Genomic DNA, 14,553 nt, shown 5'->3' with positions numbered 1-14,553 from the left:
ATACTACAAGGTAGCGTCGTGTAAATAAGCCAAGCAAATCAGAGCCCCGGGCTTTTTGCCGGATTCCAAGAATGGAGCAGGCGAGCGGTCCACTAACATGGTTCGGGGAGGGGCAATGACGACACTGGGCAAGGATCGAGGGGGGGGGGAGGGGTAGAATAGAGCGAAAGCCTGAAGCAAGCAAGGCTGCGAAGCTGTGAAGCTGGGCTGTGATATTTGGGGAATAAGAGAGAAAGAGAGAGAAAAAAAAAGGACGCTAATCAAGGGGGAGAAGACTATTGTTTTGGGATTTGTTGTCGATGGAATGAATGGCGGTGCCAGCAGTAGATGATAGTATAGATAGTACTAGTAACATGTGATTCAGATGATGGATGAAGAAGAGAAAGCAAGCAAGTACATAGCCAGTAGCTATGATTTAATTGCGCATGGCCACGCCGCTTTGTAACTGGTGAGAATCAGGATTTTGGGGGCAGAATCCACCGTGTGCATGTGAAGCGTGTTTTGCATCGTCTGGATGTGTTTCATATGAGGTAATTATACAGAATTGCACTGGGTCTTTATACATAGTAAGAGCTTGTACAGCTTCCCGACGTTGCCTTGTGGAGAGCTGCTAAGGCTTTTTAGTTTCCTTGGCTTACTGTAGTAGACGACATCCCGTTCGGTTGGGCTTTATATACTTGTTGTTTCGCTCGTCTTGGTCCTCTCCTTTTTTTTTTCTTTTCCCTCATATTCCTGCGAACCTAGAATCCAATTAGATACCCTCTTTTCCTCCTTGTCCTTGTCCTTTCTTATTTGAAATAAATAGAAACACCAGAAAGCACCGCCAAAATGCCTGAAGTAAGTGTGTTTCAATATCCGCCGACTACCTACCTCATGTCCCCCTCCCCAACACTCGCTAACTCGGCCCCCTTTCTCAACAGATCAAAACCATCCTCTTCGACTGCGACAACACCCTCGTCCTCTCCGAGGAGCTCGCCTTCGAGGCCTGCGCAGACCTCATCAACCAGATCTGCGCCGAGCGCAACGTCCCCGTCAAATTCACCGGCGAGACGCTCATCACCGAGTTTGTCGGCCAAAACTTCCGCGGCATGCTCACCACGCTGCAGAAGACGCACGGCATCGAGATTGCGCCCGCCGACCTGGAAAAGTACGTGCTGATGGAGGAGGACGCCGTGATTGCCAAGCTCAAGGCCGCGCTGAGGCCGTGCGACGGCGTCGACGAGCAGCTGCAGGCGCTGCAGGCCAAGAACCAGTACCAGCTCGCCGTGGTGTCGTCGTCGGCGCTGCGGCGGGTGCGCGCGTCGATTGAAAAGGTCGGCCAGGACAAGTATTTCCCGGGGGACGTGGTCTTCTCGGCGGCGACGTCGCTGGAGAAGCCGACGAGCAAGCCGGACCCGGCTATTTACCTGCATGCGCTGGAGAAGTTGGGCAAGACGGCGGGGGAGAGCGTCGCGGTGGAGGATAGCAAGAGCGGCACGCTGAGCGCGACGAGGGCGGGCATCAAGACGATTGGGTATGTTGGGCCGTATGCGGATGAGAAGAAGGAGGAGATGGAGGGTGTGTTGAGGAATGCGGGCGCGGTGGTGATTATGCGGGACTGGAGCGAGTTTCCGGAGGCGTTGGCGAAGATTGAGAAGGGTGAGGTTTAGAGGAGTTTCTTCTTGATGTCTATGACTTTTTGTGCGTGTGTTTTTTTTTTTTTTTGGATTGAAGCCTTCCTTTTTACAGGACTTTTTTTTAAGGCTCATCGTCTTGGTTGATAAAGAGAACTAAGAGAGAAGAGAGAAGAGAGAAAGAGATGGTAAAACGCTAGATATGAATAGATATGACGAAACGAATTGACGCGCTTGGAATGCAAAGACGCAAAAGCATATAGGGAGTCTATCTGGTCTAGTTGATTTTTTTTAATACAATTATTTTTTTGCAAAAGCAATTACTGGTTTACGATTTATTTCCTCCAGTCCATCAAGAAGCTGTTTACACTCTGCAACGTCGTCCTGCTTGGGTTCGCCTCTGGATACACCGTCATAATGGTCCCCAGCCTAATCTTGACCAGCGTCTTTGTGAAGGACGCAGTTTCATCAGGCACGCGGAAGTTGCCCTGATCGTCAAAGAGGTAGCATGACAGCGCGAGGGCGACTCCCACGGAGAGATCCTTGCCCGAGTCGCAGGCTACGACAATCTGTGGCGGTTGATTGGTCCCATTTGCTGAGGAATCCAACCCTGAATTCTGTTTCTGCAAGAACTGGGCTGTAAAGGAGCATATCTCGGGGAGGGCGAGGCGGAGGTTGCGGCTGGCGGTCTTGTGTTTGCCGAGGTCGACTCTGATGTGCGTTGGGGACTGGATCCATGATTCCTTTGGCGTGGGAGAAGCGTCGGTTAGAAGGATGAGGCATTCGTCTTCCTGCTTGGGGGCCGGTGGTGTTGAGAGATCATGGGATGTGGATATGGGGCGGACGGAGATGTGTGGCGTGAGTTGCTTTCGCGGAAGAGCGGTTTGGCTGCCTTCTCCAGCCTGGCGCTTCACTTTGGCTTCCTCTACCAGACGGACGATGAGGTCGGGGAGATCAGCTTCTGGAGCAGAGAGCAAAGCTGTGGTGTTGGCCCAGAAGACGTCGGGGGTGAGTCCCAAGGCCCAATTCTCGGTGTCGTCTCCTGCGCCTTGGATGTAGCCGCCCTCGTCTACCTCGCTGCCAATGACCCGTCTGCTGGCAGTACAGCATATGACGGGTCTAAAGTCTTCGAATATGACATTCTCGTGGTGGTCTTCGCTATCCTCATGGTTTTCTTCATCTGAGTCTAGAGAGACGGGGAGGGATGACTCCTGCGTGATCCAAAGCGGACGAAGAGGTTTTGTGAGAGATTTTGGCAGAGTGAGGTTGAGTTCTTTGAGGGAAGAGAGAAATGATGGTATAAGGGCGAGGATTTGGGAGTGAGTGGATGCGGGTAGGTAAGGGGGGAGAAAGAGCTTGGAGGAAAGGGGGTGGTCTGGGAGGAGGGCGCGATTGATGACGGCACACCAGATGGGGATGGTGGTGGAGAGAGCATCGGGCATGCCTGGTATAAAAGGTCAGCATGAGATATCTATGACGATGAGTGGTTGAATGAATATATAAGAGAGAAAACATACGTTTGCCCCGGCGAGTTGAGTCGACGATGATGATTCTGTGGGCACATATAAGTCAGCCATGCTATCACTCTTCCAACACATTCACTTGAAAATATCAATCAACAATCAGATATAGCTCCTGCATACCCATCATTCTCCTCAATCACATCAATCAAATGCATATTCAGCCTCCTCGTGCTAAACTTCCACGCCCGCTCATGGCCATCCGTGCTCTTGAAATAGGCGCTGCCGTCCTTGTTCTCCGGCGGGATGTACCAGCTCCCGCAGCGCTCATTCGCCACCAGCGGCCTCTTCCTCCTCTTGCGCTTCCCGGATTCAGGATCGCGACGGGAAGTGGAAAAGGCAGAGGCTACTTGCGCGACGTAGGCGGCGTCGGCGCGGATGGATTTGAGGCGGTTGTGAGGCGTGAGGGTGCTGCGGCGGAGTTGGGTGAGGAGGCTGGAGATGGAGGGCTGGTTGGAGAAGATGTCGTCGTCGTCGATGTCGTTGTCTTGGGGGACAGACATGTTTTGAGACAAGTTTTTTGTTTAATTCTTTGCTATGTGTTGTTTCTTATGAGCTGTAGAAGTGATGTGAGACGCAAAGATTGTCAGTGTATATGAATGGCTAAATTTTATGTTAGTGGCTCGTGGTGTGGGTTCAAGTGTCTTTGCAGCTACAACTCATGTAAGACAAAACATCAATCCAGCTACCAAAAGTTTGTCGCATTAAACCACCAGATCAAGCAAAATCATAACTGAGGAATAATCTCTTTCATTCCATCTAATTTTCATATTTTTTAACGTTATCCATTTTTGGTCATTACTCATTATTCTAATTTACACCAGCTTCCAAGCTCCATTCTCCACCACAATCTGAATCTCGCGGCCCTCGTCAATACTCCGTCGGCCAGCCTCCAAAATCGCCGTCGTCGCAATCGTGTTGTTCAGAGTAGGCAGGCCCTTTGCATCTAGATCCTCCGGCTTCGCCCTGCCCTCATTGACCGCGCGGCAGCCGTCGACAAACTTCTCAATGGAAATGTAGCCATAGCCCGTCTGGCCGTTGAAGTTGCCGTCCTCGTCGGGGGCGTATCGCATGTAAAAGGGGTTGAACCACTGCAGCTGGCCCGCGCGGTCGTCTGCGACGTCGTAGCCTCGGTGGGCCTGGTCGACGCGGATCTCGCCCTCCTTGGCCAGGTAGTGGAAGTACTGGTTGGTGTGGATGCCGGCGCGCTGGGGAGCGGTCCACGATGATGTGTAGACGGCGATGGCGCGCTTGTTGGGCTCGTCCTTGCGCTCCCAGGTGACCAGCAGGGAGATTGTGTCCTCGGTCTCATCGACGCAGCCCAGGCTCGTGGCGACGCCCTTGGACGACGAGGCCGAGACCTTGACGGGCAGGTATCCGCGCTGCTGGACCATGGAGTCGCAGATGTCGATGTGGTGGCTGTTGAGGTAGTACGAGATGTCCGAGTCCTTGCCGGCCCAGGACTTGAACGTCTCCAGCTGCGACTTGGGCTGCGACATGTACGAGTAGAAGTAGTTCCAGTCGCCCAGCGTCTGGGCCTTGAAGCGCGCGTCGCTGTAGGCCGGGTCGAAGCGCTTGTGGTGCTCGATGAAGACGTAGACGCCCTTTTCCTGGGCCTTGCGCGCCAGCTCGACGTGGTGCTCCAGCAGCTTGACGGCCGGCTTGGTGATGAGGACGTGGACGCCGCGCTCGATGGCGTACAGCGCGATGGGGTAGTGCGTGGGATCAGGGGTGAAGATGGTGATGGCGTCGCCGGGCTTGAGCAGGTCGATGGCGGCCTTGTAGGCGTCGGCGTCGATCTTGTCGTTGGCGGGGAAGGAGTCGAAGGAGGTGTCGAGGTTGTTGTAGACTTGGGTGATGTTTCTGTTGAGATGCTCGCCTATAGGTTGCCAAAGTTAGCATCTGGATATTCCATCTCATATACACATAGGTAGTAGCTTTCACACAAGGCTATACATACGGATTGCGGGAAACTTGGTGCCATTGACGCCGACCATGCCCAGCTGGCCGACCTTGCCTCGTCGTCGCAGGTCGAAGAGAGTGAGGCCGACAACGCCCACCTTCTTGTCCGAGCCAGACATGCCACCGCCGACAAAGCCAGTGGTGTACTCGCCGGTACCGATCTGAGTTGAAACATGCCAATTAGAGACGTGTGCATCTTTGCGCAATTGAATACAGTTTCTGGGAAGCTTCACTCACCATCAACACGTTGAGAGGAGTCGCCATGGTGAGAGATGTGTAGAGAGGGGTATCTTAGGATGAGGGGACAAGACAATGAGACGAGAGACTATCAAGAGAAAATGAGAGCAAGCAAAAGAATATGATCAAGTTATAAAGCCTAGAAGAAGAAAAAATGACCATCTACACAGCCTTGCCGAGTCGCGTTACCCGTCAGATAGCTTCTGTGTATGTCGACGGCGCGCAGACGGAGGAATTGAGGGGCATTTGGCGGGGCAGCAATTGGAGGGATTAATAAAGACCGAGTTGCATATTCAGGGACCCTCAATCTGGATCTTGGGCTTTTACTTTGGCTTTGGATTTAACTGTACAGGGGCTCAAATGCATGCAATTTAGCTGCTACCTCGTTTCTGATAGACGCGGCTATAGGCGTATCCAGTCAGCTAGTTTCAATAGTAGTTGACTCGGTATCTCAACTGCGAGATGGCAGTTGTAATAACCCCAATGGCAATCATTATGCTAGAACGTCATCATCATCTCCAGGCTCTGGATCCTGCGTTTTCATGGTCTCGGAGGTCACTACCCCGCGCTGAAATCCAATGACCCCGCATCGTCGTCTTAGCTCTGTGTTCAATGCTTCTTAGTTTGGCCGTTGGAGACAATGAAGACGTATAAGATAAACGCGATGTAAGTGAGCGAAGACGACTTCTCAAATGATAAAAAAACCCTAAAAAAGGTAGCCAGGAAGATGCTTTACACGGATTGGCTTCCGTCTACGGAAATATTAATGAAGCTAGCAGCGCCTCTACTTTAAATATTCGGCGACAATAACCCGAGATACATGAGTCCTTCACCATGTGCCTAGCTTCTTCTATATTGCCGTACTACCGACGGATGAATTGCGAGCAGCCAAAATCAGGTACAGCGGATCTAGCTCGGGCTACTTTTACCGACATATGAATGGCGGAAAATCCGTCAAATCGGAATTTCCACCAATCATATCCTCTGCTCTTCGCATCCCACTTGCCTCCATTGTACCTCCATCCCCAGAATCATCGTCAACCGAGCCGCGACATGTTTCTCTTATACCAAATATCCACTATCATGGGCCGTTTTATATCCAACCCGCCGTTTTCCAGGGCCTCCAAGTCACTAATTCCTTCTCATTCGCTCGCCGTCTTCGGATCAGGCTCCAGTTGCTCTCTCGACGGGGTCAGCCTAACTGTAAGCCATGGCCTTGATATCGGAAGCTGATCGGTGGCTTTCCCCTCCATGTATTTCCTCTTCAATGTTAGACAAGCTTCTCTGGCTACCGGCGGCTATTCTTTGACCCAGAATTGATAGATGACAGCTTGTATTGGTTTATAAAGATTGGGTCCGTCTTTTTCAAACTACAATATTAGTTTCGTTTCTGTAATCTCATTCTTACTCTTTTACCTATCGTCTCTCTCCATCTTCAATAGTAACGCATCAGCGCCTCATCCTCTCCATCGTCTCCTAATAATATACCCAAGCGTCGTCTCATACTTTACACATACCCAGCAGTCAAGATGGCAACTCCCAAGTCGCTGCCATGCGGCATCTACGCCCCAACCATGACCTTCTTCGACCCCAACACCGAAGATCTCGACATTCCCACCATCAAGAAGCACGCTGAGCGACTCGCCAAGGCTGGCCTCGCTGGTCTCGTCGTCATGGGATCCAACGGCGAAGCCGTCCACTGCACAAGAGAGGAGAAGATTGCCGTCCTCAAGGCCACAAGAGAAGCTCTCGACGCCGCCGGCTTCCAGTCAACGCCCGTCCTCTTCGGCGCAACCGAGGGCAGCGTCAGAGGCGCCATTGAGCTGTGCAAGCTGGCGGCTGAAGCCGGTGCCGCAGCTGCTCTGGTTCTGCCCCCTTCATACTACCGAGCTCAGACCGACGAGGAGTCCATCTACAACTACTTCATTGCCTTGGCCGACGCGAGCCCTATCCCGATTATCCTGTACAACTACCCTGGCGCCGTGTCTGGAATCGACATGGACAGCGACCTCCTGATCAAGCTGGCCGAGCACAAGAACATCACCGGCACCAAATTCACCTGTGGAAACACTGGAAAACTCACGCGAGTCGCCCTCGGCACAAACGCAAAGACTCCCTTCCAGGAGGGCTCAGGGTACATGGCCTTTGGCGGCATGTGCGACTTCACTCTCCAGACTCTCGTCAGTGGTGGCAGCGGCATCATTGCGGGCGGTGCCAACGTCATGCCCAAGCTGTGCGTCAAGGTCTGGAATCTGTATTCTGAGGGCAAGAAGGAGGAGGCTGAGAAGCTGCAAAAGGTTCTAAGCCGTGGCGACTGGCCGTTGACAAAGGCTGCCATTGCAGGCACGAAGCAGGCGATTCAGAGCTACTATGGATATGGAGGATACCCTCGTCGGCCTCTTAAGCGCTTGGAGCAGGCTAGAGTGTTGGCTATTGAGGAGGGTATTCGGGAAGCGATGGACGTTGAGAAGACTTTGTAATCATTATAAAAGTGATAAAGATGTAATATAAGCAATACAACCAACATGTCAAAACAGTTTAACCAAATTTTGCTCCGGGAAAGAATATTACTAGGAGTGGATACAACTCAGTTGATATCTATAATATGTTTGCATATAATTGTTAATCCCTGAAAAGTTTATATATGCTTACTCAATCTACATCTGATTCAAATGGAGTTGTCAGATTGTACTTCGCTTGATTCACTTTAGTGGTTATTAGGCGACCTACAGGTAGCGACTTATGGGCAATCTATTAGATTATTTATCCAAAGTTTTGTCTCTTGTTTAGAATGTAGCTCCTTGTTCCCGCAGTAGTTTAACTATGTCTCGTCTTCCCTCCCGTAAAGCAAGACTCAGTGCTGTATTGCCATTCTCATCCCAGGCAACAATACTAGCCCCTCGGTCAATAAGTAATCGAGCTATATCCACATGTCCACTCTCAGCTGCAAGTTGAAGCGGCGTTCTATACCCTTTATTATTCGCATTAACATCAGCTCCCTGTTCAAGAAGCAGCCTAGCCAAGTCCACATCTCCCTCCGAAGCTGTAATATGGAGTGGTGTTTCGCCGTAGCTATCTTTAGCTTCAATACTAGCTCCTTGGTGAAGAAGCAACCTGGTGATATCTGCTTCTCTCTTCTGCACTGCAAAATGAAGTGGCCTGTCACCGTCGTTATCTGTAGCTTCAACATTGGCTCCTTGGTTAAGAAGCAATTGGACCATGTATACTTGTGCATTCCACGCTGCTCGATGAAGTGGTGTGCTGCCACTTATGTTATTTTTCGCTTCGATATCAGCTCCCTTGATAAGAAGCAACTCAGCCATATCTTCGTCTCCCTTCAAAGCTGCAAGATGAAGTGGTGTATCACCGTCGTTATCTTTAGCTTCAATATTTGCTCCTTGTTTAAGGAGCAGCTTAGCGATATCGACTTGCTTATACCAAACCGTTAGATGAAGTGGTGTGCTGCCATCTTCACCTTTAGCTTCGATACTAGCTCCATTGCTGAGGAGAAATTTGATCACATCTGTTTCTCTATTCCGAATTGCGTCGTGAAGCATCATATCATTGCCATCAATGTGTGCCTCATCGTTTTTAGCCTGACCCTGGATCATCTCGCGGCCGTCGTGCCCTTGGTTGAGGATATTCTTCTGGCCAAGAGAAAAGAGTGCTTCAAGGGAGCGGAGCTGGACATCAAACTTGCGTTTCTTGCGCTCCTGCACAATATCTAAATCTTGTCCAAGCTTAGCTTGTTCCTCCTTGATAAAACGAATCATCTCCTTTAGCTTATTGCATCCCTCTCCCAAAATCCATCGCATTTCAAAATCCTTCATAGCTACTGCTTCCTGTATCCGCTCCTCCGTGACTCGTAATTCAGCCTCAAACTTCGTGTGCTCACGAATAATGTATTCACAAAGCTGCATTCCCACTTGGGTGTCCTTGATTTGACAGCTTTTGTTGATAATCTCATCTTGCAGTTGAAGCATAATAGTTGAGTTAAACGAGAGTATATGCCGGATGATATCGAGACCGCTCTCATGCGTCTGAGCAAACCGGTAGATGTGGCTGCCCTTCTTATGCATAATACCCCATAACCCATCCGTCTCTATGAGCTCTCGCTCTCGCTGAATGGCTATCGTCGTATCAATGAAGCTCCACATAGTAGTAGCGAGGACGACAGATGGGTATGCTTTCTCTCCGCACAGCTTCTGGAACATAAGGAGGTTGTGGTGCTGAGAGCGGGTCATATGGGCGCCATTAATGGGATGCAGAAAGACCACGCCGCTCATCCTAATTCCCTGTTCGAATGACTTGCTGAACCAGAGGGCTATGTCTTGGATAATGTCTACATCAGAACGGAGAACGTGGCCAAAGCCTGGCGTGTCAATGAGGTGGACACGAACTCGGTCATTTAACATAAACGCGGTATCTTCAACCTTGGTGATGTCTAGGTAGCGACCGATATTTTTAGTCGCCATTAGAAGAAATAAATGGTAGAAACTATGGTTGTATAGATGCACATACCTGACTTTGGATCATGCAAGGGTTTCACATCTTTGCCTGCGCACATCGAGATCAAAGCGCTCTTCCCAGCACCTGGACCGCCCATCACGGCGATGTATACGTCTCTAATCTCAGGCTGTCCTTTGGTGGTATCGGCCTTAGTCTGCGGCGTAATAATAGACTGTTTGTTCTTGTCGCCCCGAGTGGAGGGATGAAATTCTCTATAAATTCTGGCGGGAGAGTATCTATTTATGCACGTCAGTATATTCTCTGTAGGCTTCTGTGTCAAGTAAAATTACTTGTCCTCAATCGCGTGCAATTTAACATCATTCACCGGCAGCACTGTGAGAAGTGCTTTCCCATATGCTGCTGCCGTACTTGCAGCATACTTCTCCCATCTCTCAGTTTTATGCGAGTCTGCATAATCGCAAATGCCTCGGATAACGACACAAGGAAAGTCGTCCGTTAAGCCTTCAGCTTTTGTCTCAACACAAAGGATGTTCCTGTTGAATTCTTTGAATTTCTCTCGGATGTTGGCGTCTCTAATGACTTGGTTTCCCGATGCAATCAGACCATAATGAATCATGATGTTCTCCTCTCTTGGCGCCCTGTAGACGATCATTGATTTATCACAAAATCGACAGTCGTCCTCTTCACTTTCTCTATCATCTTCTCCATCAGGGTCTGGGGTGCTGCTAACGTGGCTGTAGCCTGGCTTGAAGAGCAGATCCTGGTGCAAGTGAGATTTGATAAAATTCCTTGGTACGCCATCTCGAGTTTTAATATGGTTGACATAACTAAGCACCTTGCCATGAGACTCGGTTGGATTAGCCTCAAGCTTGGTCATGGCTGTCAACAGTGCTGTTGGAGGATTACTCAAACTGCCTGTCCGCTTAAATTGTCCGTCTTTCTCTGCATTCACCATGGTCCATTGCAGAACTGCAGGATCCCCATTCTTAGCACAGCTGACAACTACATCCCCTAGTCGAACTGTTGGAGGAATGCCGCTGCCGATTCCTATAATTAGGCAGACTTTGATATATGGAAATTCGGAAATCATCTGTGCTGCAGTTTTCGCTGCACTGTAAGGTAAAAGCGGACAAGCAATAACAACATTGTGCCCGCTAATATTTCCAAGTGTATACCAGATGTTTTCGCTTTCTAGATTTAAGACATCCTCATGCCTATCTTCGAGCATGTATAGTGCCGCTTTTTGCTCTTTTCGTAAAGTGCAGATCCATCCGATTGTATAATGCGAAGGCGTAAAGCTAGAAGGAGGCTCTTTCATCCATCCACCTTGCTGGCCTCTTTCCATCAATGTCCTGACATATGCACCTGCTGCTATGTCCCAGAGCCGAATAGTATTGTCGTCTGAGACTGACAGCAGCTCTTTGCTGCCAGGCGAGAAAGCGATTAAGTTAACTTTACTCTTATGACCCTCAAATTGTACAACACAGACTCCTGTCGCTATATCCCAAAGCCTAATAGTGCAATCCCACGACGCCGATGCTAGTTGTTGACCGCTGGGCGAGAAGGCAACTGAGTTAACCGTATTTCCATGGCCTTCAAGTGTTTTTGCGCATTTGCTTATTATCATATCCCAAAGCTTGATAGAGTGATCGCATGATGTTGATGCTAGTTGTTTGCCGTTGGGCGAGAAGGCAACTGAAGTAACTGCATCGGTATGGCCCTCAAGCGTATGTCGGCATCTCCCTGTTTTTGAATCCCATATCTTAATATAGTGGTCAGCCGAGGCTGATGCTATCTGTCGACCATCAGGCGAGAAAGCGACTGAGGTAGCTATACTGATATGGCCTTTAAGCGTCTGTACACATAGTGCTGTTCTTATGTCCCAGATCTTAACTGTCTTATCATCGGACGCAGATGCTAGCTGTTGGTTGTTGGACGAGAAAGCAATTGAGTTGACTATATTATTATGGCCCATAAGAGTCTGCACACAAGTTGCCGTTTTTGTGTCCCAGATTTTTATGTGATAATCAGCTGAGGCTGATGCCAGCTGCTGGCTGTTAGGTGAGAAGACAATTGAATTAATCTCACTTTTATGACCTTTAAATCTTTGTGTGACCTGTCCCGTTTTTATATTACATATCTGAATAGTGTTTTCTCCCGAAACTGATGTTAACCGCTGGTTGTTAGGCGAAATGGCCGCAGAGTCCACAATACAGCTCATAATATCCTGATGAGCGGATACAGTCGAATAATCGGAAGCAGTGCTTTGATCAAACTGTGGCTTAGAAGACCTGTCTTCAGATTCGTCATCAAAGTATCTATTTATAAGAAAGTAGTCATTGTATTCAAAAATATCGGTAGGAACTGGGACAGAGTGGTCTGCTCTGTCATAATCGCTCAATTCCATCCCCGGGAGTCTCACGCTCTCGTGTACGGCCTCGTTGATCCAACGTTGAAGATATTTTGCATGGCTCAAATCCTTTGGAAGATTAAAGCCGCCTGGTAGCACGTTCAGGTCGTGTATGATAGCCTGTGGCCATGGGAGCGCCCGAAGGGCGAAATCGTAGGCGTGTCGCAAGACATGGTCGACCAGGTCCGGTGAGTCTTCAGGTCCGCATGAGGAGCACAAGGGACAGGATTTTATTCCCATTGTCTGTACTGCAGACCAAGAGAGAAGGGTTGCTAGAGAGTTATCTAAGAGTTCCTCTCCGTGGACATTCTGAAGGTGGCAGCCCATGCTCTCCATAGTTGCGTAATCTGCACTTTGCTCTTCACAGAATGGACATTGCCACCGAGGTAGATGGCTCCTCTTGACGTGGCTTTCCCATTCATCTCGGGTACAAAAGAGGAGCTGCGGGGTAGGACAGTTCTCGGCAATGCAGGTATATGGGCATAGATCCTCGATGATATACTGCCTTCAACATTATATAAAGATCAGCTTCAACTGACTGAATTGGAGGATTAATTTTCCACTACTTACTTCCATATTTTGGGATTTTGGAAGGTTTCAGTAGGTAGAGACTGGCAACAGCAAGGACATTTTAATATCTCTCGCCCCAAAGGGATAGGGGGCGCCTTGGGGAACTCGACATCGGATGCGATGAATGTGATTTGCGTCTTTGTTACGCTTGGGGTATACTTCTTAGCAGTTGGGTCAAACTTCAGAGTTCCTTCGGCAGTTGATGCAAGAGAAAATCCCGAAATTGTTGCTGCTGTGTCTTCTTGGACTTTGGTAGTTGGATACCGCGTTAGATCTTGCTTGTCAGCTGAACCCGCCTTCCGTATTTTGGCGAGAGACTCCTCCTGTACAATGTTATTTGAAGATGAAGGATCTATAGCAGACGCTGAATGCATTTGCACCTTTCTCTGGATCCTGGAGCGTTTCTGTGCTACCAAAAAATTATGTCTTCGCCTAAGGTTCGCTTCGATGAGGCGATTCTGAATGCCAGACAGTGTGGAAGTGTCTAATGTGGTGATATATTCGCCGTTTTCTGTTTGATAGCAAAGCCCTTCTCTTGTCGGGCGTAGAAGGATTACACATTCGAGGTGCATTCTCAGCTCTTGGTAGTCATCTGGGTCGAAAGTCTGGTCTGCTCTTCGGTTTCGGGATGCCTTTCCTGTCCGGCGGATGGCCATGCCAATCAGAGCTAAGTTCTTGATAACAGAATCAAGGTTTAGAATAGCTTCGTCATAATTTGTTTCATCGTGGCTTGTTTTCTCTTCGACAAGGCCTGCGTAATAGTCCAAAGAGTCGGCCAACATGACAAGAACATTCTTCACTAACACAAGATCGTTTGCGCGGCCGTGGAGTCTGGCATCCAGCGAGGCCCCAGGCTTTGCCAAGGCGCCAACACCGTCAGCCCAGAGGTTGAAATCGGCCAGTCGACTCTCCAACGATTTGATGCGCTGTGAGCTCAAGGGACATGTGGCTAGGAGCTTGTCGAACTTGGAAATGCAAGACTCCGTGAGAGCTGAGATGGAGACAGAGGCTCGATCCATTTTTCATTGGGACTGTGTAATGAATGATTTACTCTATAAAGAGAGTTGACAAGATCAGAAGTGGCAGGATTCTAAATACCCATTTATATGAAAATGTGTTGCGCAAACGTCGGGTACATGTCGTATCTCTTTGAAGGTGCGAAGGCAGGTTTGTTGTACTTTCTTTGTTGGCAAGGCAGTACTACTTCCTTCAACTTAAGTTACAACAGATTTAGTGCTTGTACTCACGTATTACTGCTAGAAAGAAAGCATCTAGGAGTATATGCAAGGATCTGAGAGACTAATATTTGTGCAAAAAACCTGCCTTCGCATGTTCAAAGAGAAAGTAAGATAACCTCGAGTACAAGGGTTAGCGGATGGATACTTGCGCTCTTAGCTGCGGGTAACTGTGGGCGCGAAAATATAGCACATTTAGCCTCCCACTTAATTCTCGCACTCTTGAGGAATCAAGTAATAGACCTATTTCTACTGTTAGGTGCGTACTGGGCACGCAATGATACGGTTAATGAGGGGGCGGGGGGCTGCGGGGTTAGGCATCTTATCTTAGCAGAGGTTCTTTCCAGTGCCCCGTTTGTTACCAATTACGGAGGGCTCCTTACAGTAAGGCACAAAGTATTCACAGAGTATCAGATACTCTCAGCCGTACCTATACATATACTACCTAAGTGCCCATGTAATACATAATTGAACAAACTACCTACGCATTGGTATAGGTACCTAGCTAGCACTGTAAGCGTATAGCAAAAGTGAAA

The 14,553-nt window shown here is 49.1% G+C and overlaps 5 protein-coding genes across 5 annotated transcripts; 2 read left to right on the top strand and 3 right to left on the bottom strand.

Moving 5' to 3' along the window:
• Positions 1-636: 636 nt before the first annotated feature.
• On the top strand, positions 637-1,932 carry TrAFT101_008626 (uncharacterized protein). The gene is made up of 2 exons (XM_024907945.2): positions 637-837; positions 921-1,932. Exons 1-2 carry the CDS (start codon positions 829-831, stop codon positions 1,647-1,649), a joined length of 738 nt encoding a protein of 245 aa, XP_024761960.1. The 5' UTR covers positions 637-828; the 3' UTR covers positions 1,650-1,932.
• TrAFT101_008625 (uncharacterized protein) lies at positions 1,828-3,693 on the bottom strand. The gene is made up of 3 exons (XM_066128388.1): positions 3,257-3,693; positions 3,131-3,165; positions 1,828-3,057 (listed from the first exon to the last, which is right to left on the bottom strand). Exons 1-3 carry the CDS (start codon positions 3,634-3,636, stop codon positions 1,949-1,951), a joined length of 1,524 nt encoding a protein of 507 aa, XP_065984506.1. The 5' UTR covers positions 3,637-3,693; the 3' UTR covers positions 1,828-1,948.
• Positions 3,694-3,814: 121 nt separating this feature from the next.
• TrAFT101_008624 (uncharacterized protein) lies at positions 3,815-6,057 on the bottom strand. The gene is made up of 3 exons (XM_024899765.2): positions 5,333-6,057; positions 5,094-5,256; positions 3,815-5,012 (listed from the first exon to the last, which is right to left on the bottom strand). The coding sequence occupies exons 1-3, from the start codon at positions 5,357-5,359 to the stop codon at positions 3,949-3,951; spliced, it is 1,254 nt and encodes a 417-aa protein (XP_024761962.1). The 5' UTR covers positions 5,360-6,057; the 3' UTR covers positions 3,815-3,948.
• On the top strand, positions 5,678-7,965 carry LGA1 (L-threo-3-deoxy-hexylosonate aldolase). The gene has a single exon (XM_024907946.2). It carries the CDS (start codon positions 6,862-6,864, stop codon positions 7,810-7,812), a length of 951 nt encoding a protein of 316 aa, XP_024761963.1. The 5' UTR covers positions 5,678-6,861; the 3' UTR covers positions 7,813-7,965.
• An 89-nt stretch (positions 7,966-8,054) lies between these two features.
• TrAFT101_008622 (uncharacterized protein) lies at positions 8,055-14,142 on the bottom strand. The gene is made up of 4 exons (XM_024898759.2): positions 12,783-14,142; positions 10,132-12,717; positions 9,854-10,077; positions 8,055-9,776 (listed from the first exon to the last, which is right to left on the bottom strand). The coding sequence occupies exons 1-4, from the start codon at positions 13,799-13,801 to the stop codon at positions 8,119-8,121; spliced, it is 5,487 nt and encodes a 1,828-aa protein (XP_024761964.2). The 5' UTR covers positions 13,802-14,142; the 3' UTR covers positions 8,055-8,118.
• Positions 14,143-14,553: the final 411 nt, after the last annotated feature.

This window comes from Trichoderma asperellum, chromosome 5, assembly GCF_020647865.1.
Source record: "Trichoderma asperellum chromosome 5, complete sequence".
NCBI lineage: Eukaryota > Fungi > Ascomycota > Sordariomycetes > Hypocreales > Hypocreaceae > Trichoderma > Trichoderma asperellum.
Note: the sequence above shows the minus strand (reverse complement) of the source record. Positions and strands in the feature narration are given on the sequence as shown.